Source organism: Camelus dromedarius, chromosome 7, assembly GCF_036321535.1.
Source record: "Camelus dromedarius isolate mCamDro1 chromosome 7, mCamDro1.pat, whole genome shotgun sequence".
Classification (NCBI taxonomy): domain Eukaryota; kingdom Metazoa; phylum Chordata; class Mammalia; order Artiodactyla; family Camelidae; genus Camelus; species Camelus dromedarius.
In genome coordinates this window covers 76,197,323-76,222,728 of record NC_087442.1, presented here as the reverse complement: position 1 = coordinate 76,222,728, position 25,406 = coordinate 76,197,323, and the positions used below count along the sequence as shown (strand labels likewise).

General features: G+C 46.4%; 1 protein-coding gene across 9 annotated transcripts in view; it reads left to right on the top strand.

Annotated features, from left to right (window-relative positions):
- SRPK2 (SRSF protein kinase 2) overlaps positions 1–23,633 on the top strand; it is a 203,081-nt gene extending 179,448 nt beyond the window's left edge. For 5 of the 9 annotated variants that reach the window (XM_064487677.1, XM_031454708.2, XM_064487674.1 and 2 more), the window contains 8 exons: positions 520–763; positions 1,337–1,819; positions 8,389–8,489; positions 8,601–8,708; positions 13,277–13,346; positions 13,980–14,072; positions 14,403–14,495; positions 21,656–23,633. In XM_064487677.1, coding sequence (XP_064343747.1) covers positions 520–763; positions 1,337–1,819; positions 8,389–8,489; positions 8,601–8,708; positions 13,277–13,346; positions 13,980–14,072; positions 14,403–14,495; positions 21,656–21,840 — 1,377 coding nt within the window. In that variant the 3' untranslated portion in view covers positions 21,841–23,633. The remainder of the gene's footprint in view (positions 1–519; positions 764–1,336; positions 1,820–8,388; positions 8,490–8,600; positions 8,709–13,276; positions 13,347–13,979; positions 14,073–14,402; positions 14,496–21,655) is intronic. The other 4 variants (XM_064487672.1, XM_031454710.2, XM_064487676.1 and 1 more) reach the window with 2 other exon arrangements.
- Positions 23,634–25,406: the final 1,773 nt, after the last annotated feature.

The window sequence follows — 25,406 nt, the reverse complement described above, 5'->3', positions numbered from 1 at the left end:
CTTACGGTTCCTGCAGCCTTGGCTGTTGATAATAGCTCAGTGTGTGGGACCCAAACACAAGCAGTGCTGTTGACCAACAATGAATGACATACACCTGTTTTGGCAGGCATTTCTTTTTTGGCAGACAGTTGAGTGAGTGTAAGGAGAGAAGAGGGGACGTTATTACTTTGTGGTCAGGCAGCAGCAAATAAAACTTGGAATAGATTCTGTTTAAAGGCCACAGTATCTCAGCATATTGAGTTCTAAGAGTTTAAAGGAGAAATATTTCGTGGATTTATAAGCTGTATCGATCCCTCTGAGGGCAGCAGCTTGTTGATGTCTTGTTGCTTGATGCTAGCACTGGTTTCTTTTTTCTGGTTTTACCGTATGCCTAGCTGTACTCTGGACCTCATGTCTGGGCGTGGGATTTTAGTTGAATACAACCTGAAAAAAAGAGTGTGTTGGTATTGGCCATGCTGCCAGCACTAGTGCCTTAAAAAGAAGCAAACTGACCTGTGGTATTTTCTTAACATGTTATAGATAGGAAAGATATCCAAAAACAAAAAGAAAAAACTGAAGAAGAAGCAGAAAAGGCAGGCTGAGTTACTGGAAAAGCGCCTGCAGGAAATAGAAGAATTGGAGCGAGAAGCTGAAAGGAAAATAATAGAAGAAAATGTTACATCGGCTGTACCTTCCAACGAGCAAGATGAATACCACCCAGAGGTGAAGCTAAAAACAGCAGGACTAGACGAGGCAGCGGAGGGAGAGACTGCGAATAACAACGGTCAGTGAGATCTGGAGGCAGGGCTGCATGCGAGCCCCGGGAGTAGGGCCCTTGAGGTCAGCACGCAGGTGACCGGGGGCTGCTGCTGTGCAAACACGGGGCGGGTGGCCTCCCGCTTCTTGTGGGGGAGTGTGCAGAACTGCATGCTTCTTGCTTTGTCAGATGTGCCAGAAATATGTTAGTATTTCAAGGTAGTTGTCTTAAAAAATGAAAATGTGTGAGAAATACCATGTCTTTATCAGCTAATGATTGTCCTTCATTCTGTAGTTAAGGTTTTACTTAACAGTGATGCACTCGCAGACCTTTTCTGAAGATTTGGAAATGGAAGTGCAGCTCTGTTTATACTCATTTTCCCTAGAGCTCACTTCTCCTGATAAGAATAGGCAGTTGTTTCATAGATGAAAAATCAGATTTAGAAAACTTAGAGATTTTACCCCGAGAGCTAAGAGATGTTTGCTGTAGCACATGAAGTTGGCATGTTCACACATGTCTCTTGTTGGAGGAGATTTAGTGCCAAGCACACTCTGTGAGGGAGAGTGACACGTTCTGATTCTTACCCATCGACTTTTTAAGGTGAGGCTGAGGACCAGGAAGAGAAAGAAGACACCGAGAAAGAAAACACTGAGAAGGATGAAGATGATGTTGAGCAGGAACTGGCGAACATAGACCCTACTTGGATAGAATCACCCAAAACCAATGGCCATATTGAGAATGGCCCGTTCTTACTGGAACAGCAGCTGGATGACGAAGATGATGATGAGGAAGATTGCCCGAATCCCGAGGAATATAACCTTGATGAGCCAAATGCAGAAAGTGATTACACATATAGCAGCTCCTATGAACAATTCAATGGTGAATTGCCAAATGGACGACATAAAATCCCTGAGTCACAGTTTCCAGAGTTTTCCACATCCTTGTTCTCTGGGCCCTTAGAACCTGTGGCTTGTGGCTCTGCGCTTTCTGAGGGATCCCCACTCACTGAGCACGAGGAAAGCAGTCCATCCCGTGACAGAAGCAGGACAGTCTCGGCCTCCAGCACTGGGGATTTGCCAAAAAGTAAGTGTCTGCTCTCAGTGGCCCAGGTGTCACACCCGTGACAGGTGCTGAGAGGGGAGTTGCCTGGAGGTGGTGAAGTCATGCGTCTGTGCATTAACTGTTTTCATTTTATTGCTTGTGTTCTTGTGAATAAGTAATGTAAAGTCCATTTTTTGCTTCTGGGCTTTCCTGCTCTCTGATACCAGATCCCATCTCTGAGTTTTTTTCCATCTTCCGAAACTTAGTGACATCAGACATTTGCAGAAGCTTTCCGAGTACAGCGTCTTCCACCTGTAGTTTTCTAGGATGTGTAGTTTAAGTTTTAATCTATACTTCCATCTGGTAGTGTTGTATTTAGATTTTGGTTTTTGTTTTGTTTCGTTTCTGTTCAAGGAAAAATGTGCTTTTTCTCTGTATTGAGGAAGAAGTGTCTTATTTCGTTTTTATAGTTGTTCTCAATTACAAGATTCTGCTGTTGAAATTTTAAAGAAATTTTAAAGGAAGTGGCCTGGGTTTAAATGTGATGACGACTTACACAGAACTCTGATTTTGAGAGTGAACACCACGTGACGTGTTTCTGCCTGCAGCATCCAAGGGGACTTGGGTAGGCAGACACCGGGCGGCACAGTCGGTTTCTAGTCTGGAAAAGCTCAGCATCCTCCTCTGCTCCCTCTCCTGATGAGAGTGTTGAGCACATGGTGGGTGAGCTGCCGAGCCCGTCCTGCAGAGAAGGCTGCGCAGCCCTGTAGCCCTTTGGCCTAGGCGGGCGGGAGCCCTGCAGAGCCGTCGGCCACTAACCATCCTAAGGCTGTGGCTTTTGTACTTGGACTCGTGCCACTTCTGTGCACCTTTACTCTGGCCAGAAGCTTTCTGAAGGTGCTTAATAACTTTCACGAGGAATGTGGTCTCATCTAAGGAAAAACTCGCCTCTGCATTTCTCCTTTACTCTCATTCTACTTCCCCACTGCTGCTGACACTTTTAGTTCCCAAATGCGTGTGTAGGGACCCCAGCTTAGTGTCTTACAGTTTAAATAAAGTTGTCACTACTTGGAGAGAGTGTGTCAGACCCTGGGGTTGAGGGCTCAGTCCCACTAGACTAACCCCCCCCCCCCACCAGTCACAAGTCTGTGTTGTTACCTGTGTTTCTGAACGACCAGCTGTAAATCAGAGGTTTCCTTGACTCTATCCTAGGGTTTGATTAATTTGTTAGAACAGCTGGCAGAGCTCAGGAAGACGGGTCACTTGCTAGGTTGTCGGCTTATAGGGAAAGGATGTAAAAAGGGGTGCGTAGGGAGCGGCGTGTGGGGGGCAAGGCTTTCGTGCTCTCGCTCGACGCACCCGCCCCTGCAGACTCACACATTCCTTCATATCACAGGCTGGTGGGTTGTTTTTTCTTTTTAATTAACACATCGAATTGTGTGTTACCAACGTTTACAACTTTTTTTTTTTTGATGCCAGAATTATCCCAGATTTGTTCGGTGTGAGCCCCTTGAGGTTGTCTCTGAGTCCTTTTGAACTCATTAGTCTTCCTGTGTTTCCTTGCTCTTCTGGAACCACAAGTCCCAGGCTGGAGTCAGACATGGGTCCAAGTGATTTTTGCTGTTAATATTTTTTAAATGTTTTACAGTGTGCATAATACACAGGAACAGTAGTATGAAAAACTTGTAAGCATGCATGTATTGAAATGGGTGTTCACACATCTTTTATGGATGGAGCAGACAGTGGAAAGGTTTAGTAATCCCAAGTATAGTCTGTTCCACATTTGTCTTCAAGACATAATAAGAGCGTCTCTGAGCGTGATGTGCTCACTCTTGCATTCTGTACCTTTGCTTGTGCTTTTCCTCCTCGTGCTTTCTCCTGTTCATCGTCCAACCCTTTGGGCTCAGTTTGATTCTCGTGTCGGATCCTCCCTGTGTTGCCTGGCAGGTCCTAGGTCTCTTTCCCCTCTTCCTGCTGGTTGTCCTTTTCCTCACTGCGTGATCATTGTTCGTTTCCTGTTGTCTTTCTCTTCACTACCGTGTGAACTCTTTGAGAGTGCTGTGTGTTTTTATCTTCGTATCTGCAGCATCTAACTCAGTGCTGAAAGAAGCATTTTTTTGAATAATGAACTAAGAAATCAGTGATACCTGGCTATATTCTTCAGCTCTTCCCTTTCTCCGGTCTTTTTCCACTCACAATCAGAATTTTACTCTGTCCCACACACACTCCATCCGCAGCACCCTGTTCTGTGAAGATTGTTTTTTTCATTGATCCCGGTCTCTTACCAAGCAGACCTTTCCAGTTATTCAGTCATTTGTTTGGAGGCACTCAGTTTGGGTTTCCAGCCCAGTCTCTGGATAGCCGTGGACAGCCCTGCATGGGAGGTGCTGTGCTTCCTGTCGGGAAGGGGTACGGCCTAGCAGCTGGAAGCTGGCCACCTGGTGCTACAGAAACATGCGGCAAGAGGAACAGGCTTCACTCAGAGTTTGTGTGGAGCCTGGTCATCACAGCAGAGCGTGTACATTAGGAGTAGGAGAGGAAAAGGTTGGGCCAGGATGAGAAGATTGAGGAAGAAAGATGCCAGGCTAAAGAATGTGAACTTTTCCCTGGAGTGATATGATAGCTGCTTGAAGGTTGGGAAGAGGCGGCAGGATTCCTCTTGGATTATCCGCTGCTGGAGCCTGAGCATGTATCTTGGCTCAGCCCATCTGAAGGACAAAGGCCCTGGAGCAAGCTGGCACCTGTGAGGTGTTTGTTGAGGCCTGTCACCCTCACCTAGAAGTGACCCCCATGGGTGTCAGTGCTTGGCTAGGCTGCTGGAAAACTGCTCCATACTCATCTCACTCCAATTCTCACTCCCTGGCCAGTTCCCTGGGGAGCAGCCACTGAGGGCTTTCTGAAGCTCGCCCCATTGCTCCCCGCCGTGGTCTCCAGTGCATTTCCACTTAACATAAGCCCAGGGGCGTCACTCTCTGAAGCTGACTGCTCTGTACAGCCTGTCCTCTGGCCGTTCTCTTCCTGATACCATTTCCCCTCACCTCCTTCACCTTTTCCTCACTCACTCTGCACCTCCACACTGGCTTCTTTTTGAAGTTTCTTGAGGGTGTGAGCTTGTTTCTGTCTCTGTGCGGTTCGCCCTTGCTGTCTCTTCCACCCAGAGCTTCTCTCCTCCGTGCCCCTCATCAGGCCACTCCTCAGACAGGATGTTCCCAGAAAAGGCCTGCCCTGAACATCCTCATCAGTGTCCAGCTCCTTTCCTGCTTTTTCTTCAGAGCATATAGAGTTACTGTACGAACCATTCATTTTATTTACTTTATCACCCATATTCCCAGCCAGTGCATGAGTTTCCTAATTTGGGGCATGGCAGTGGAACCTCTTATCTCTTGTTCATGCTGTTCCCAGTGCCAGGACAGCGTCTGGGACGTAGAGGGGACTCGATAGATACCTGATGAACAAGTAGGTCAGGTTTGGGCATAGAATCTCCTAGTACCGCTGCTTCCTTGGGCTGGGGCTAAACCTCCTGCACATGAAGAAGGTGCTCGCGCCTTTCTTATAAGGCTGTTTGGAACAGAAAGAATCAAAGTGGGCCCAGCACAGTGCCTTGCAGAGAAGTGATGACAGCTGTTTCGTCACTCGAGCCTGGCTGGCTGCCATCCTACTAGTTCTAGGATCGCTTCGCAGGGAGTGAATACGGTGTCACCCAGAGACTGGTTTATCAGAATGACCCAAGGGCCCCAGCCCTCTCTGAAGTGAAACCTTCTCACCTCTCTCCTCCCACTTGATAGAAGCAGAGAGCAGGCGAGAGCTGTGATAGCTGAATGATGGTGACTGAATCAGGAGGTGATCAGATTTCCGGGCAAAGCAAAATTGGTATGAGTACACAGCAAGTGTGAGTGTGTTTAAGTGGACCTTTTTGAGTGTTACAGTCAGGTAACCTGTCACAGATACATAGAGCAGGGAACTCTCACACTGAGAAAAGAAATGCAAACTGATTCTCTTTTACCTCCTTTGTGTTCTTGTACAGTTACATTTTTGAGGTAAGTTGCCTTGTATCATTTGGAATGCATCGTGCGTCAGGTAGCCACTTACATATCTGAACCAGGAGGATAACAGTGTGTCACCAAAGAGACTTTGTCCAGTGATCATAAACGAGGAATATTAAGGACAGAGAAACTGTGCAAATGGTCCCTGAATTAATGATGATTCAACTTTATACTTCAGATGTTAAATTGTGGCCTTTTCGCTGGCGGGTGGTAGACGGCAGGGCAGCGAGCGCGGCTCCCGTCGGCCCCAAGATCCCGAGGGGGAGCAGCCCTGACACTTGCAGCCAGCCTGCTATCCCTTTCAGGACAGTGCAGCAAGTTACTTTATTATAACACAGGCTTTGTGTTAGATGATTGTACCCAACTGTGGGCTGGTGTAAGTGTTCTGAGTTTTGTTTGGGGTAGGCAAGGCTCAGCTATGATGTTTGATAGGTGAGGTGTATTGAATACATTTTGGACTTAAGATACTTGGAACTTTTGAGATGGGTTTTTTGGGATGTAACCCCGTCGTAAGTGGAGGAACATCTGTACTGAAGGTATGTGATGATGTGTCTTGTGAAGTGTGTCTCCTCTAGCAGAGCTGGGTTACGGGAGGTGTCTTTAAAACAACAGCAGTAACAGCGTGGTGGTGGGCACAGATCCCTCCTCCCAATGAGTGCCCTCAGAGCGGCTCACTCACCGTCAGAATCAGCAGCTTCCTCCTCTCCCACCAGGCCTTTGGTCTGAGTGATCTGGGGTGGTGGAACCCACCGCTCTGGTTGGTCCTTCACTGGCCCTTGAGGAGACTCCCCTCAGAGGGTGATTGGCTGGTTGCAGAGTGGGCCCTGGGTCTGGCCGGCCAGGCCGAGCTGCAGCTCCCCCGTGTTTGGTCCTTTTTCATTTTTATTTCTTGGTTGGGGAGGGATGGTTCTTTCTCTTCCTCTGTTACTGAGAACTGAGCCTCAAAGAGTTTAGTCATTTGCCAGAGTTTTATAACTTTAAGGTGTTGAAATTTATGTTTGAATCTAGTTACGTAAACCTCAGATTCCATTTCTTGCCTGCTGACTCTCCTCAATTAAAGGACACGAGGGAGTCATCTGGCCGTTCCCATTGCTGATCACCTGTCTGCTGCATCAGCATTTTTATGTTTTTCCTGGAGCTCTGTTTCTCAGCCCACTCCCTGCTCAGTGTTTACTTCGACTCTTTGTGTGGGTCTCTGTGCTGCTGTCCTTATCACTTCCGAATTCCTGTGTTTCTTCTCCTTGGCTCATACCTGGCCTTTGGTGAGGCCTCCTGGGAACCAGCATCCTCATAAAGAGGGACATGAGCACAGGGCAGACAGCGAGAAGGGACACGTGGCCTGGCTGGCTTGGATTGAGCCACAAGCCCGAGGAGCAGGTCTTGAGGGTTAAAACATTGCCCAGAGTTCTCTTGCATTTTCTAGCCCCGCCTTGGGGAGCTCTGTGGGTGCCCCAGGTCCTAGGCACCCTGCCCACTCACTGCCCTGCTCACTGTGCGTATGGCCTGGCCTGGCCTTGCCGCCCGCGTCGGGTGCCGCACTCCATCACATTGCTGTACCCAAAGGAGGTTCGGTCATTTCAGCAGGGCCCACCTTCTAGTGAACAAAAGGGTGTTTAATGTTCTGCATTGAGCAGACTTTTCTGTTTAGTCTGTGAGTACCATTTCAGAATTACTTTGAAAATAAAAGCAATGGTTGTGTCTCATTCTTTCCAGAAATCCAAGCTCGTCGATCGTTGAGGTTTGATGGAGATGCTGACTCACTTAAGCATTTTCTGTCTGGGGCCTCACCATGTTGTTTTCCTTTGTCCCTCACGCCTGGTTTAACTGCTTCATGCAGGCATGGTCTGGACTTGCCCGAGAAGCTCTTCTGGCCCCACAGCCCTGAGAATCCCAGCCCTACGCTTGCTGCTGAGAATCCTTCAGGGTCCCCTGGGGTTGAGAGTGGCCTGAGCATTGGACACGTTCGTGAGCGACCTTAGGGCCTGGGCCATCTCAGGAGCCTTTTGGAGCATTCCTCATCCACAGCTGAACCAGAATTGATGAGTCCCAGCCTTTAATCTTTATTTGCTAATCAGCCATCATCTAACTCTTGAGCTCTCTGTGCTCACCCCAAGCAGTAGGAAGGTAGGGGATGGGGTCCCAGGTGAACTGTGGCCACTTAGGAAGGCATTTGCCGCCCGTTCAGGGGGCTGTTGTCTCTCACGTCCTGTGTGATAGCGCGCTTCTGAGCTGGATGGGCTCCTGTAGGGAGTGGGTGCAGGTCTAGTGGGGAGCAGTGGGAGGAGAGGGGAGCCAAGCGGGGCTGACCTTGAGGTGAAGCATCGGGCGTCTAGGAGAAAGGGTAAGGAAGTGTCCATGGGGCCTCTGGTCAGTTTGTTCTCTCGTGAAATATTTTCCAGAGATGGAGACCAAGAATTTAAATTCTGTTGAGTTCAACTTACAGGATTCCAGGCCTAAATGATCATCCCACCACTTGCTTAGAAAAGGAGACTTGTGCCCAGCAAGTCTTGTGTGCACACGTGCAAACCACTTATCCAGGCACTAACTTCTGCTGTTTGCTCATGCCAGCAAAAACCCGCGCTGCCGACTTGTTGGTGAATCCCCTGGACCCACGGAACGCAGACAAAATCAGAGTTAAAATTGCCGACCTGGGAAATGCTTGTTGGGTGGTAAGTAGTTTTCTTTCTGAAACATTTTGGTTATTATCATGAATTAGAAGATGCTTTTCTCTTCTTTACTGTGTGTTTTCCTCCATGGTAATGCAGTCCATTCCCTTCCAGCATAAACACTTCACAGAAGACATCCAGACGCGTCAGTATAGATCCATAGAGGTTTTAATAGGCGCGGGTTACAGTACACCTGCTGACATCTGGAGTACGGCATGTATGGTAAGAACAGCCTCTGCCATTTTCCTCCATGTAAAGGTTCATCCCTTTAACCCCCACGATGGGGGGAGCCACCCCCGTGCCTGTGGGCTTACTTTCTGACTGTGAAGATTGTGCACCGGGGAGGAAGTGAGGGGAAGGTTGCTGCCTTGGTGTCTGAAGAGTTAAAAGAATCCTTTTTAGGCATGTCCTGAGTTGAGTTTTTGTTTCGGTTTTGGTCTTGAGAGAGACAACCTCGTGCGGCCCTCTGCAGCCCACACCACCAGAATCAGACCCTCCGCTGTGGTGATAAATGACTTCAGGTAACTGTTTGGTTACTGAAAGCTTGCAGGTTGTATGCAGTTTTGCCCCTCACCCAGGCTGTGGAGGAGATGAGACAGCTGTGTCTTCGGGGAAGATTGTGACTGAAAGGTCAGAGCCCTTCTCAGTGGCCTCTGTCGGACCTTATCTCCTTACTGGAGAGGAGAGGAGAGGATTTCCCCACACTTCAGTGTTTACTCTCTCTTGTGTTTAGCAAAATCCAGAGACTCTTCTGGCTTACTGCTCCAGGCTGTCCACTCCCATCCGAGATCCTGGCAGCGGCAGGTACCGTGTTTGACTGTTTCCGCAGGGAGCACAGGGATGGTTTTCCTCAAGGCCTTGGGGTGCCGCTTCTTTCTCCCATGTAACCCTCACCATTTCTGCTGCCAGTTTTGTGCATCACAACGTTGGATGCGTCCAAACTCTCCCCATCTCCCCCAGTGCATCCTCTCACCTCCTCCTCACCTGTGAACTGATGAGTGTGAGTGGTCGCTTGTCTGTAAGCCAATTTCAGTTTCTTTCTTGGCTCTTTTCCCTAGCCAGTTCAGCACCTTCCTCTTAGTGGGCTGTGCTTTGTAGTCCTCTGTTGGAAAAGGGAATGCACGTGTCTGTTGCTTCCAACAGTGTTTCATACTTTTCTTATTTCGTGTCATTTTTTCTCCCAAATTCTCCTGATACTTAAATGAAGGGGCATGCGTATAAAGCTTAGTACTTGTCTTCTCACTAAAAAAAGCGGTGCAGAATGAATGTAATTGTCCGTGGTTCCAGGGTTGATGTAAGCTTCTCGGGTGTGCTGTACTGTGTGTCCCCTGATGCTCAGGTGGAAGCACTGTCAGCAGGTCGTGCTAGATCAGTACGAAGAAAGCACACGTTACCATCTTTGACATTCACATGATCAGAGGCAGCCAGTGTGGCCCAGTCGGTCTGAAACGGTCTGCCTTTCTATTCCCATGTTGCTCTGATGTGTTAACGCCAGAGAAGACTTTAAATTAAGTTTTTCATTAAGTGTCAGAAACTGAGTCCTTGCTGTGCTAGGTTTAGGAAAGAATGGTTTAAAGAATCAGTGGACACACGATGGTTCCTTTGACGGTAGGGACTGCTGGGAGGATAGGACCCGACTCCCTCTCCGTGCACTTTTCAACAGCTGGAGCTGCAGGGAAGGGATGTGCTGTTTCAGGATGTGGTGAGGTCAAGGCTTACTTGTCCCCAGGAACACAGAAGGGGCCGTACCAGGGCTGCCCTGAATTACACTCTGAGAACGCTTTCAGCTCTGAATCCTGTGTTTCTAATTTTGGGTGTGAAATTTTGGTGATGTAACCAGAAAAATAGGACAGGATCACAGATGTAGTAGAATAATGGGGGAGCTGTCAGTGCAGTTTTATACCAGGTTTTCTGCCCTACCTTCCATGAGATAAGGTCTTGTCCTTCTGCACAGTCTCCTGTCCTGCCCACCCCGGCAGCTGCTGTGAACGGTGGCACCAACAGAGAGGGAAGACCTGTGAGGAAAAGCGTTCACTCTGCCGCCTTCCGAGGTTACACCCCCCCCCCACCGCAATGAACCATAAACTCGTGCGGTGCTTCTAAGAAGTTTCTTATGAAGTTTTTTTTAATTGGTTGGTTGTCATAAGGCTGATTTCCTGTAAGTGGGGATGGAACAAGCCTTCACTCCTGCCCCAGACCCTCCCGGGGGGTCATGGCTGAGATCCCCTTTTGTTTTTCGGAGAAAATCTAGGGAGGCTGAAGCAGTCCTCCCCCACCCCTACCCTTCTGTTGAAGTTTAAATATATAATAGTATATTAACTTCATAATACCAAGCTGTAGTCAAGCTCCCGATCATTCTTGGTGGTAAAGCCCAGGGTCCTTTGCTATGAGCGGTATCAAATCTTACAGAGACTCCAATGAGATGGGAGGGGTAGCCGGTACCCATGTTCACTCCTGAGTGTCTTTGCTGCCTTCAGGCAAGAGAGCTTTTACAGCTGGACAGGGATGACAAAATGAGGCACAGTAGCTGGGATATGTCAGTTTGTGAGTCTCTCTTTTCTTGAGCTTTGGAGCCCCTCCAGATGTTGTATGATCTAAAACTTCTGTGTGGGCCAAGGTGTTGTTTCCTCTGTCTGCGTGTGTCAGAGCCCTGAATAGGCATCTCTGCAGGCCCCATGGTGAGCCCCAGGCAGGGCCGCGGAGTCGGGAGCCAGTCTGACAGGTTTCACCGGCCGCCTTCAGCACTGGTCACATCGCAGAAGGAAGAGGTGACCTTATTTATTCAGAATACAGTGCTTTGTCGTGGGATGGCTTTGTCGTGGGATGGCGTTGCAGGAAGGGGATAACTGGCCTCCCTAGAACCTGAGAACAGAAGCTAGTCCAGGGGCAAGGCCTCTGAGAGGACTGGGTCGAGCAGAGAGGGCAAAACCCAAAGTTCCCAAGTACTAAAAATAAACGATGATAATCAGGGTCATACGTAGAGTCACTTACTGGGTTGAAGGCAATACTCTTCCATGCTTTCGTAGCTGCCGGCATAAAAGCAGGTGGTGAAGTACGTGTTCTCACTGTGAGGTGTGCTTGCCTGTTGTCCGTGTCCTACTTGTTAAGAAATCTCGTCGGTCTCCAGAGAACCAGGGCCTGGCAGCACGGCGGGGAGCCTCATCTCGCCTCTTCCTTCTGTCTTTCACACCATTTCATCGATAGGCTTCTTTGACCTAAGTATTTTCTTGGAAATACATGAATGCTAATCAAAATGGTCATCTTTCAAAGAACATTCAGCTGGCATATCTTCTTGTTAGGTAAGAAATACATACAACCAGATTGAAATGTTCTTGAAAATTAGTAAGAAGAGTGCGGGAGGACCCAAGGAAGGTAAAGAGCGGCTGGCGTTCTCCTTGGATTCGTCACGCGGCTTCCGGGGTCTTCTTTCCCATTAGGGTTTCACCTTTCTCTCTTGCCTTGTGTCTCAGGCAAAGAAGACACTTCTGGCCATTCAGTGTGTAATCCACCTGTTCCTCTGGGACCTGTGGCCAAATGCGAGGTTTTCCCCTGACCTGTTCATTGGGTGGAGAGGGGAGGCCCTGCGGCTCCCGGACAGCCACTTACTCTGCGTTGAGACTTGGCACGTCTGGGTCCTGCGCAGACCCAGGTCTGCTTCAGGGCAGGGATCCTGAGTTCAGGAACAGAGGGTGGCTGGCAACAGGCTTGTCATCCTGTTCCCTCTTTTCCTTTTTGGAAAAAAAAAAAACAGTGAAGAGATGAGCTGAGGGGACCCACCTTGGCTTGTTGCGAGAGGCCCCACTCAGGCCATCCCCACACTCTGATCTTCGACAGGAGAGGCTGGGCTGATGCAGGAGTGGGGAGGGCGGTACCTTGAGATTCATAGGGAGTAGTGCCACAGCCACTGAGCCACAGGCATCAATGAGCTGGTACCGGGCCTCTGAGGGCCTTCGGAGCAGGTCTAATATACAAGAGAAGTAAGCATGGAAAAAACCCAAAAATGGGAGTTATTCTTTTTTTTTTTTTAATTCATTTAAATTCTTATTTAAAACATGTTTTTAAAAAAACATGGTATTTGGTCAGCAGAGCAATAGCAGTTGCCATCTTTATATATTGTTACCCAAGTTAAACCCATGGTCCTGAGATGTTTTTGTGAAGGAGGGAAATAGACTCACGGGCAGAAATGGAAACAAATGCCCCTCCTGCCCACCAGCCCCACGCCTGGCTTTCTGTGGGGGCGACCGTGTAATCAGGAAGCCTAATCTCCTTGCCGAACTCAGAGGCTCTGCTAGCTGATCTGGGTCCCCCCGGCCCCTGGGGGACAGAGCAAGAGGGGCTTCTTTTGAGGATTTCCTTTTTGTGCCAGAAGTGAATAAAGTGATGATGAGATGCTGGAAATAACCCCGTTACTGAGACGTGAAAGGCTTTGCTTCAGGAGAGCAGCAGCACCCGCCACCCAGGGTGCGCCAGCCCACGGGTGGCAGGCAGGCTCTGGGGCCAGACGGGCCGGGCCCTGGGTGAGTCCTCATTCTCGCACTTAGGTTCACGTGCAGGGCTCCAGGCAGGCCTGCGCACGGCTGCTTCCTGCAGAACGAAGCAGAGAGATACAAGAATATTTCTGAAGCTTTTTTGAACTTTCGGGAAGAAGAAAAACCTGGTGTTGAGCCCCTTCAGGAGGCTTTTTGGTTTAATTCGTATCCTCATAAAATGTAGGTCTTTTGTACCAGATGAAGCTGCTGGCTGGGGCTGGTCTCTGTGAATTGCTTAGCATGTCATCTGTTGTATCCTAGGCATTTGAGCTGGCAACGGGAGATTATTTGTTTGAACCACATTCTGGGGAAGACTATTCCAGAGATGAAGGTGAGTATTGCTGCCTGGTAAATCCCTCCTTCTGAGTCTCCTGAGAGTCCTGAACTTCTGGAGAATACTGTGTTTTTGTACCAAAATAGGACTGTGTTTTGGTTTTCAAACACCAAATTCAAATGCTTTCCCTTTGAACTTGAAGCCCCCCCAGTCACAGTGAATGGGCAGCGCCTCTTGGCATAGGTGACACTGCAGGGAGCCCTTGGGCTTCAGCCTGCTCCCGTGGGCCCGAACTCAGCTGGCGGGAGAGGACAGGCCGCACAGACCCAAAGCCTCTCCTTCATCCTTTTGTCCACTCATCACTGCCCATTTCTCTGTTCTGTTGGGGGCTGAGTTGAAAACCAAGGAATTCTGGCTTGAATTCCATCTGCAAACCTGACCATCTCCATGCTTATTTGCTTGCTATGCTGCGGTGGCCTGGGGTGAGCTGGCGTCAGTCCTTGTTAATGCTCCAGATGGTGCCTGACACCTGCCAGTCCTAGAAGCCTCTGCGTGGATGTGCTGCAGACATTGTTGATTTGAATCTATTTCTGATTTTTTACTAATTTCAATTTCCCCCCCTTTTTTTTTTATCCCATCCTTCCCTTTCCCCCTCCCATTCCCGTATCCTTTTTTTTCTCTCCTCCATAGACCACATAGCCCACATCATAGAGCTGCTAGGCAGTATCCCAAGGCACTTTGCTCTGTCTGGAAAATATTCTCGGGAATTCTTCAATCGCAGAGGTAGTACCTCTTCTTTTTGAAAAGCGCCACGATGCAGACAGAAACGGAATAGCAGCTGCCGATTGTAGCATAAATGATGACAAAGGCATTTCTCCTAAATTCCCAAAGCAACCCAGCAGAATTCCTATGCTGATTTCCAAGTTGAGAGGGAAGACTGCGTTTGGCCGTGTGCTGCGGTCACCCTGTGCGTCAGCCGCAAGGGCAGAACTGTGCTCTGATGGTTCAGGTGGCCTCTGTTTCTGTCTGCGCGGGCGGTGGCAGTGTCTGCATGCAGTGTACTGATTAAACTGTCGTGTGTTTCTGTTTTGCTGGCAATGTTTCCCAATGCAGATCACATAGCATTGATCATTGAACTGCTGGGGAAAGTCCCTCGAAAATACGCTATGTTGGGGAAATATTCCAAGGAGTTTTTCACCAGAAAAGGTAACGGTATTTATGCAACACTAATTTTCAGCATAATACTCTCCCAAAAGGAGAAATTGTGCATTCACGTTTAGGCACCAGGGGATTCTGCTGAAGAAAGTGCTCAAGAAATAATGAACCATCTGATCTGTGGAGTAAGAATTTTGTAAGAAAACAACGTTCCTGAAATCCTTTATCTCCTCCACACCTTTCTTTTACTTTAAGCACCAATCTGTGTATTCATGTATTTATAAAAAGGAGTTTAAGTGACTTTTAGGAACCGGCTAGACTTAACCTTTGTATTTTGCACATTGTTCCTGGAGCCGGAGTGTTTTTGCAGTGGAGCAGAGGTGGCCTAGAGCCTGGATTAGTGACCGTCCATCTGCGCCCTCGGGCCTGTCTGAGCTGTCTCTGTGGGTAGGGTTGTGGGCCTTGGAGCCGTGTGTGCCTCACGTTCCTGTAAATCAAACCTCACTCTCCTTTACACTGCCTCACGCTGTGTTACAGGTGACTTATTTCATATTTTAATTCTTGTTGATTTCCCTTTGTGTGACTCAGAACAGCCCTTTCTTTGCTGTGAATAGTCCCTGGTTAATGATCAATTTAAAAAAATACCCAAAAGCTCCAGGGAGTTTATTTTTAAAGAATGCCCCCCACCCCCCCTGCTCCATGCCATAATCTTTCGTGTGAGCATAAATGGTCCTTGTAATTCATGTCTTTTCCAGCTTAGATTTTTCTTTTGTTTGGAGGTGTTGTAGCACCCTTTAAAAAAAGAACTTTTTAAAGTTAATGGGAGCAGAACTTGGAGTTTGTAGAAATTTCTGTAGGTACTAGATAGGCCATCTCCTCTGCTTTAGCCAAATTTGAAGAACCAGTTTGATTCTCTATTTTCCTATGAGATAAAGAATTCTTGTAGAGTAATAACCTTTTATGATACACTTTGATGATGTTCAGCTAACCAGTCCTGTCTTGTCTTTTAAATCCCACCTCCCTGTTTATGCACACGACCTGCGCACCAGCCACGCCGAAGACGGTGGTTTCTTGTTCCACCTTCTTAGAGTGCGCTGACCACAGCCCTCAGCTTTACTGGGACCAGCCCGTGCATAACCTGTGAAATAAGTAACCAGATGCAATTGTTCTGTCATTTTCTTTTTAAAGCTTATCACAGGGGGAAAAGATTGTCAGGGAAGAATTTTCTTCAGACTTGTTGTATCAGTTTTGTTTTTGAAAATCTGGTCTTCGACACTGGGTCATCTGAGCAGGTACAGAGATCCCCTCACCACACACAGACACTCACGCACAGTCTCAGGTGGGGTTAAGGGCCGTAAGGTGGCTTTGCCACTTGAGAACAGTTGAAGCAAGGAAAAGCTCTGGATTTTTATGGCCTGGGATTCAGTGTGGCTTGGGAAATAGTGTTTATTTTAATCCTTCTTCCACATTTCAGTGTGTTCAGAGCTTGTGGGAGATGGCCTGGGCCCCCGGAGCCCTTGGCTGGTGGAAGACCTGCCCTCGGCCATAACCTTCAGGCACTGTCTGATGGGGGCTTGGTGGGGAGGGTGGCCTGGGGCTACCAGCATCATCTTTAATCTTCATGGAAGTAGACAGCAGTATTGGCCTGCAATGTTCTGCAGGGGACAGGAGAAGGCCCAGGGGGGCTCTGGACCACAGCACCTGCTCCTCTAGGGAGTGGGCTGTGGAAGCCTCGTCCCCTGACTTAGGCACCAGGCATGGGGAGGAACAACAGCCAACGAAGGCACACGAGGGTGTTCCCTCTAATTGTGCTGCCCTGACCTTTCCTGCAGCAAGGAGCCGTTTAGAATGACTGTGCTCTGTGTTTCTCTGTCCTTCGTGGGTGAGGTACCAGTCCTGCGCACGTGGGAAAGATGAAGAGGGACAGAGGAAGGGCCTTGAAGGGTCAGGTGAATTATTTGAAGGCACATCTGCCTGCAGCCTGTGGTCTGGTTTGCTGCTGGAGTTGGCTGCTCTAGGGCTCTCTTGTTCCTGTTAGGCTTTGCCACTGGCCTGAGCTACAGGCCTGAGGGTGGCACCACTGAGGACCAGTCCAGCGCCAGCGGGGGCTTGGAGCCCTCTCCTCACGCCCGCTCTGGGAGTCCTCGAGAGGACGTGGTGAGTGACGCCTGAGGGACTGGCACCAGGGTGGGCGTGCAGAGGGCTTGCTTTGGGGCTTGCTGGCACATCCCCACCTCGCTGTGGCCTGTGCACTTCAGGGACTGGGTGCGTGGGTTCTTCTTGAGGAGCTTGTTAGAAGGTGACCTGCAGGGTGCAGTGCATCTGGCAGCCTCGGTAGGGACGGACCAGAAACGTCTGCACTCGGTGCGACTGTGGTAACGAGAGTCCTTTCCCTTTTTTGGATGATTAGGCAAGAAAGCCCCTAAAATGACCGGGAATTGGGACTTCATTTCTTTCCTGATTATTATTTATAGTAACTGGAGATCAGAAGGAACTTAGGGTCTTCACGGAAGTGACAGGAGTAATACTATGTGAGGAATGAGGACCTGTCAGCGAAGTTGGTTTTGCCGTGTCCCTCAGGGTGCGGTGGTTGTTTGCTGCACTGAAAACGTGTTTTGGTGTGCTGCTTCCGGGAAGGAGTGCGAGGGTACGTTTCAGAAATTACGGGACCTTGTATGTCTTCATTTAAATTTTTTTTTTTAAATACTTTTCTGCCGGAGCTGATAAAGAGAAAGGCAGGATGGAAACTGCTGTGAATTTGCTTCCATCACATTGGAAAGCCATTGGGACAGAGGGAGCAAACAGCAGGTCTGCCTGCCCCTCGTTCTCCTGGGAGGGGAGCAGGTTTCTTCCCCACCCCGAGGTCAGGGAGGAGGAGCAGGGTCTGTGTGTTAAAGCTGAATATCAAATGCAGCTTAGTGTCATCTTCTTGCTTACAATTCAGAGTAAAATGATAACTATTTTCAATTATTTCTTGGTCCAGGCATTTTAAAATTGAGCTGGATTTTTTGGCAGGGAATGTAATTACTGTTCTCACCCTTTAAGGTTTCATCTGCTGGTTATTCCTTTGGATGTGGGCATTAGCCACCAAAGATCATTAAGAAAGACCATCTTGACTGGTGGGTCCAGGTGTGGCCCAGTAGAAATGAGCGCCTAAGGATTTTGTCCCTGTCCTGTCCTGCCGTGGTCTGCGTGTCTGTGTGGTCCCTCCACCCACTCGTGTGGAAATCCAGAGGTGACCGTGTTAGGAGCAGGCTGTTGGAAGGTGGGTGAAGTCATAAATGGGTTTGGTGCCTTATAAAGAGGTCCAGAGAACTCACTCACCCCTTCCACCATGTGAGAACAGAGCAGGAAGTCTGTGACCCGGAAGAGGGCCCTCACCTGCCCGCACTGGCACCTCCAGGACGGTGAGAAAGAAACTTGTTGTTTATAAGCTACCTTGTCAGTCCTGCTTTGTGATAGCAGCCTGACCGGCCTAAGACATGAACCTGGGAAGGGAGTGGTCCTCCAGAGGGGCCCCAGCCCTGAGGTGGTGGTGGGAAGAGGGGCACAGCCAGGGGCGCACCTGACTCACAGGTGTTCTGTCGACCTGTCAGAAGCTGTCATGTTAGTAAAAATTGCTGTATTGAGAATGAAAGTATGAGAGGAGACAGCTTTAAAAAGAAAGAAAACTATTTGATTGTGGATGAGGGCATTAAGTGTTTTATAATCTATGTAAGCGATATTGTGTATCAGGCCAAAAACTTTCTTAAATACAATGGAAAATCTCAAAGCATGTGGGGAACTTCTGTGTAGCCCAGGGACTCTTTGCAGGACGGGCTCGAGATAAGTGATGTCGGGTAGAACGGTGGGTTGGGGTGGGGTGGACAGAGAACTGAGGGTGAAACTCAGGAGCTGGGTTTTAAAAGAGACTCCATTCTTAATTTCTAGTGTTTGAGATGAAACTTGCTAGAGTGATTGTAACTGATCTCCAGAATCGTCTAAAAATCAACAGTCTCTCATTTCTGTGAAGAGCCCCTTTGTGGGGTTTGGCCCACACAGTCTGGGCACTGCCCTCACTTGATTTTCTTGGCTTCAAGTTGAAACCTTTGTCATGGCATTTCTGCGTGGCGCAGGCAGTGAAGCCAGGCAGATGCCCTCTTGACTTCGACCAGTTGAGGAGCTTGTGGGGAGTCGGGCCTGGAAAGGGTTTGAAAAATTAAGTTGGTCGCAGTCAAGTGTTCAGTTATTGGCAGTTTGTTTCAGTACAACGTATTATCTTGGTGTATTTTCCTAAGAGAAAAGATTGTCAGGGTAAAAGATATTTTTACAATAGGAGCAAATAATTAAAAATTATTGTTAAAATGTTTTGTTATCTGATTGTTTTTTTGTTTTTTATTCTGTGTGGTGGAAGTGGAGGTGGCTGTCTTTGTTGTGTGTTACGAGTAGGGCTGGGCCGTTTGAGTGGACCTGAGACCCTGACTCCTAGGAGGGGCCTGTTCTTGGTGTTTCTAACAGTAGATGCACCAGGTTGGGAGCTTAGGGGTTGTTTCAAGTAACCTTTATGACGTGTTATAGGGCAGCGTTTCTTCTTATCACTGAATTGAACATAAGAATTTGTACGTATAATCATAGGGTGATTATAGGTGAGTGTCATTCCTGTTTTTCTTGGCATGATAGAGTTTCCCACCTCGATCCATAGTCCGCATACTTGTTCTTTGCAGAGACAGTTCACTGCTGTTACGGTGCAGTATTACTATGCATTGAATGCCTGCCGGTACTCGGACTACTTGGCGTATTGCGTATTTTCCTATTACAGACAGCGTCTTCGTACATACAGTTTTTGTGTGGGATTACCTGGTCAAAAGTCTGTTAGATGCTTCAGGATTTTCTTTGGAAATGGCTTTTTTCGGTTTATAGTGCAGCTGTTAGCTTAAGGCACCTGTCGTGGTAAAGCGTAGCTCTCGTCATGAAAGATTTGTACTGACTTGCTGCCTGTTGATGGATTTTAGTCACTCTGAGAACTGAGCCCTCGGGAGTAGATCCCCGTGTTCTGAGCAGACTTCTCAGCAGCTGTTCTCATTTGCAATCCTGGGGGGGTGTGTTTGTCCGAGATGAGAATGTCTTCTCCCCACAGAGCTGGTTTTACCACGGGAGGCGTGTGGTTTCTCAGTTTGCTCTAACCTTGCTCTGGTAAGATCAGCAGTCACTATAAAAGCCATAGAGTTGTGTTAGAGAAAATGCAAAAAAATAAAAGAAGAAACAACCATAAAACAAAGCTGGTGTTTGGGGGCACCTGCTTTGCGTCTTTGTGGGCACTTTGAAAATTACTTCTGGGATCATACGTAGTACATGGTTTTGACTTCTGTTACTACTGAGCATGTTATCATATTATTTCCCCCTTGTTATTAAGTAATATTAAATAATACTCCTCGAGTGGATGTACTGTGGCTGTTTGTTTTTTTTAACCACTATTCTCCAATTATGGAGCACTTATAATTTTATAAGTGTGTAATTTTGCAGTGAGCATATCTGAGGGGAGGTGGTGGATGCCAGCGTTATTTCTTTAGGCTGAATTCTGGAACTGGAATTTCCGGGTTAAAGGGGTGAACATTCGCTAATGGCTCACACTTTGTTCTCACTGAGACTGTTTCCTGTCCCGGGAGGGAAACTTCCTTCTCTGAGCCAGTGGGTCCACCTGCATCCTGAGGACAGAGCTGCCCTGCGGTCTAGAAGCCACACTTAACTCCGTCCCCTGACCTCATGTGGGAGCCAGAAACTTACTACCTGCTGATGGTTTCTGTATTCAGCATTGTGTTTATGTCATGATTACGACTCTGTAGACAAACCAGTTCATGAGAATGTGCATTGAAAGAGTCTAGGCTAAAAGGAAAGGTCATTGTGGGGTGGAGTACAGGTCGTTTTTCCCTTTTGCTTTTGTGATTTTCTGTGGCATTTTTATCTTCCTTATGATTAAAGAAAGAGGAGGGGTATGTTCCTACACTGAGTTGAATAAATGGGTGAAGCAGACCAGGCCTCCTGAGAAGACCTTTGTAAGCGCAGGACTGATTCTCTGTTAACGCATAACATGCACAAATTCACCTTGTTGGTTAAGTTACAGCAGGTGCAAGAGGAGAGAGGAACCCACCCTTGTGCAAGGGCACCTGGCAGGTGCCTGCCTCTCAGCTGCTGGACGCAGGGCTCTGGCCAGCCTGGGCCCGGGGACGTGGGGAGTGGGGCGCAGTGCTGTCTGCGGGGACTGCGGGCCGGACACTGAGGGCACCGGGGAGGCCTGTTTATGCGCATGTCCTGTGTGGCATCCTGTGAAAAGTTCTAACAGGCACAGAAAATGAGTTATTCTTAAAGATGGTCAATCTGTCCTTCTGGCAGTTTGACTTTAAAATAAACACTTTTTCCTTCTGTGAGAAAGGCTGTAATGGATTGCAGACCATTTACTAGCTTGTTAGTTACTCTGTAGGTCAGCCAGGGCTGCTCATAACCCACACTTTTCTTACTGCAGTTAGCACGTTTTGAAAAGTATAACTTCAGCATGTTTGAAAAGTGTAATTGATGTCCTGACAGCGTAGACTTTACAGCAAATGTGGACAGGTGAATGGTACTTGATTTGGGTTGGCCCTAGAGCTGTGCTGACCGGTGCAGTAGCCACTAGCTACATGTGGCTGTTTAAAGTGCAACAAATTAAAATTAAACTTCTGTTCCTTAGTCATACTGTCCCCATTCCAAATGCTCAGTAGCCACATAGGCAGCTGCCACATTAGCATAGATACAGAACATCTCTCCCATCACAGAAAGTTCTCTCACCAAGCACTGTTCCAGAGGAAAAGACTTTTCTTTGCATAGTTACCTGCAGAAATAATGGTTCAAGGAGTTTAAATAAAGCTTAAAGTTTTTTCTAAGCAAATTTGCAAATTGCAAAAAAAAAAAAAAAGAATCCAAGGTGGAGCGAGAGTGCCTCAGTCTTAGCAAAAGTAAATATTCTGAGCATCCTTAGCTCGCTCTGCTTATTTAAAGAAACTAAAGCTGGTACAGATGGACCCCTGCTTGCATTCCCCAAGCCTGCTTGAAACGTGACACAGGCATGTAGACAGTTCACGATTATCCCGTGTGTGAGAGCTGGCCTGCGGTGCCGCCTGGTGTTGAGCAGGTGGGTGTGTGCGTCAGTGAAAGGCGCAGCCTGGGAGCGGCCTTGACGCTGCCTGTCTTTCCCGTAGGAGAGCTGCGGCACATCACCAAGCTGAAGCCCTGGAGCCTCTTTGATGTACTCGTGGAAAAGTATGGTTGGCCCCATGAAGATGCTGCACAGTTTACAGATTTCCTGATCCCGATGTTAGAAATGGTTCCCGAAAAACGAGCCTCGGCTGGTGAATGCCTCCGGCATCCTTGGTTGAATTCTTAGCGGATTCTGCACACGAGCGTTCTGAGCTGGCACGTGTTGTCCAGTGCATTGGCCCTAAAGGGGGACTCTCGCTCTTTAACAGGATTACAAGTGAGCTGGCTTCATCCTCAGACCTTTATTTTGCTTTGAGGTACTGTCGTTTGACATTTTGCTTTCTGTGCACTGTGATCCTGGGGAAGGGCAGTCTTTTGTCTTCAGCTTAGTAGTTTACTGACCCACTTTCTTCTGGAAACAATAACATGTCTCTAAGCATTGTTTCTTGTGTTGTGTGACATTCAAATGTCAATTTTTTTGAACGAAAAATACTTTCCTTCTTGTGTTTCGGCAGGTTTTGTAACTATTTATGAAGAAATATTTTAGCTGAGTACTATATAATTTACAATCTTAAGAAATTATCAAGTTGGAACCAAGAAATAGCAAGGAAATGTACAATTTTATCTTCCAGCAAAGGGACATCATTCCTGTATTATAGTGTATGTAAATGCACCCTGTAAATGTTAATTTCCATTAAATATGGGATGGGGACTCAAATTTCAGAAAAGCTACCCAGTCTTGAGTGCTTTGTAGCCTAAGTTGCATGTAACAGACTTTAACTGCTCCAAGGAGTTGTGCCAACTTTTCATTCCATGGCAGTCCTTTTGCATTGGATTTTAAACAAAGTGGCTCCAGGTTTTGTCATTCCCTATATGGCACTTTAAAGATAGAAAAGACATGCTTTTTATTCTAAAATACATGATAGTGTAGCACTCCCATTCGTATTTTTGCATATTTTTAATTAAAAATACTTTTAAGGAAGAAGAGCAGTTTCCCTTTAAAAATGTGGTGGCCCGGTACCATGTAGTGTTGCCTTCTCCAAGCACTGTTAAGTTAAACTCTGCATAGATTAAATTGGACAAGAGAAACATGTTCAGTGTGTGGAATGAAAAAAAAATACATATATATATATATATGGGGGGGTGGGGGAAGCTCGCTTGTGTTTGTCTAGAACTAAGGTATGTATATGTACAATTTGCAGCACGGTGGGCAGAACACTAATATCTAGGAGGTAAAGGTGATTGCATTCATTCCAGAGACAGGTTTTATGTGAGGCTACAGCAAATTTTACTAGCTTTTCCATTGTCTTTCCACATACTGAAGCTGAGAAAATGATTTTCCCTTTGCAGGTTGCACACAATTTTGTTTTATGCATTTCCTTAAAATTGTAGAATCCTGGACACAAACCATAGTAGGCAATACAATTTTAGAACGTAATATATAGAGGTACATTCAGCCTTTTTTAGAAATCAGTGGATTGAATGTCGGGTTTTTTTTTTTTAATTTTACATTCTTCAAGGTGCCTCTGTTTTCTTGACTTCGTCCATTAACATTTATCAGTATGCCTTTGCAATAACTAGATTGTGAAAAGATAACAAGTATTGTAACAAGAATTCATTGTTTGAGGTGCTTGCAGTTGTCGTAAGAATTAAAGTGTTTTGGGTCCCCCCCCCCCCCCCCAGATATTGCCTTGGTCATTGGCCTATATTTGGAGTGATAGAATCGACAAAAATTTGCTATTTTTAGTGTAGTGTCACCAAAACTAAAGGAAATGTCAACATTCCTATTGCAGGAGATACAGTTGTAGAACCATTCATTAAGGTTTATTGTGAGTAAATCGTTCGTTGCTTTGTAAGGTGTCGAAGACGGGTCTAGAACAGATGCTGTCATACAGATTCATTACCTAGAATTTCAGTGATCCTTTTTCATTCATGTTTCATCAAAAGCATACTAATTACATTTTGTTTGATCATTGCCAATTTTTTCTGTTTTCTTTTGACAGTGTTCACTGGGAGGGAACAAGGCACGCAGTCCTCTTAGGAGTTAACATTAAATCGTATTGCTGTGAGGTGGAACGTACTGTTCATTTATGACATGTGCATGCTCAGTTTTGCTCTGGAGGCTGTAGGTTACCATGTAGGTTCTGTGGCAGATGGTGGCTGTAGACCAGTGATGCCATCCAGTTTCCACAGGAACCGTCCTCACAAGAACCAGAGTACATGTATGTCTTCTCTAAGTCTGTAAGAATTACCAGGGTTATAAGCACACTTGAATGAAATTTGTCTAATGGAGTTTTGGCTCATGTTAAAAAAAAATCTAGGTTATTATGAATTATGTAAGGATCTGTTGCTTAAGCTAAAATGGTTAACTAGCTTACAGTATAAAAGCAATTGCTCTCGAAGGAATGTACGTTCATATTACTTACAGTACGGTTTTTAGCAGATTCTTGGTGGCTTGATGATGATGAATGCGTAGAAGCTAAATGAGAACAATTGGTTATGCAGAACACTATGGCCAGCTCCGTGATTCTAGTTGAATGTCCTGTCTTTTCCTTTCTCTAGTCTGTGTGAAGTCTTCATGGAGAATGACAAGCAGTGAATCACCTATGTGATTATAGCAGATTCATAAGCTGGCTATCTGGAAATTAGAACTGTGCCAAGGCAGAGAAAAACAGGATATAGGAGCTTCAAAAAAGCATAAACTTTCTAGGTGAAAACTGATTTACTAACTTGTTTCTTCCTGTACTTGGATCATCCATAACTAATTAGCAGGATAAAGTACCCCTTCTACTTGGGCAGAGAACTTCAGTTTGTATTTATAGGTGAAATTGCTTCTTAAATTCCACTGTTTTCACCCATTTTCAGATTCTGCAGTTTACAGAAAAGCTTCTGTATACATTATTTATGTAGTGGGCAAATCTAAAACTATGAGGAATTAAAAATCTTTAGGATGGTCCTTTTAAAGAGGTGTGAATATGGACAGTTCACTGTGCTAGTTAACTACGTTTTGTGTTTGAAACTGTCAAGGGACGGATGACGTAAAGCCATTTCGCCTTGGACAAGTGTTTCTTCAGTGAATACGATAAGTAGAATTCTGTTTGATAAATCAAGGATGGCAAAAGTTGACCTAAGTTCTTCTAAAACTTGAAGATGATTAGGATTTGAGCCCTAAACGCAGCTGTGTTAATGTATCATCAGCTATTTTCAAAAGGAAATGGAAATTAAAAGTGTAAAACATGACTTACATTACTGACAAATCTTAGTCATTTTTAGTCTGTTTACTTTTTCCTCAATACACAGAATTTGTATATGGTGCCAAAGTATGTCAAGTAATTGGATGATGAAAAATGTGTGGACAAATAGTGTCATTACTATTGGTTATACTTAAGCCTCCTGAAAGGTAGAGGACAAAGGATAAGAATTTTTTATTTTTTGAAAATAACTAGCATTTTATATTTCAGCAATAAAATGTTCATTTGAGGCCATTTTAGTTTCACTTAAGAGATCCTAGAAATAATGCCTTTTTCCTTTAGTTTTGTATATTTAAAACAGGTTTTTAAAATTTCCTATTACTGTTTTTAATACTATAGCTAGATAGTAAATGTTAATTTAAGGTTTTAAGATAATTTTGATTCATCAGTAGTACATTTCAGCCATGTAGATCATGGCATGTACAAATTAGGTATGCCTGTGTTTTTAGGTAAACTCTAGATTTTCAAAGTTATTGTAAATCATAGTCTATAACTGTATTAT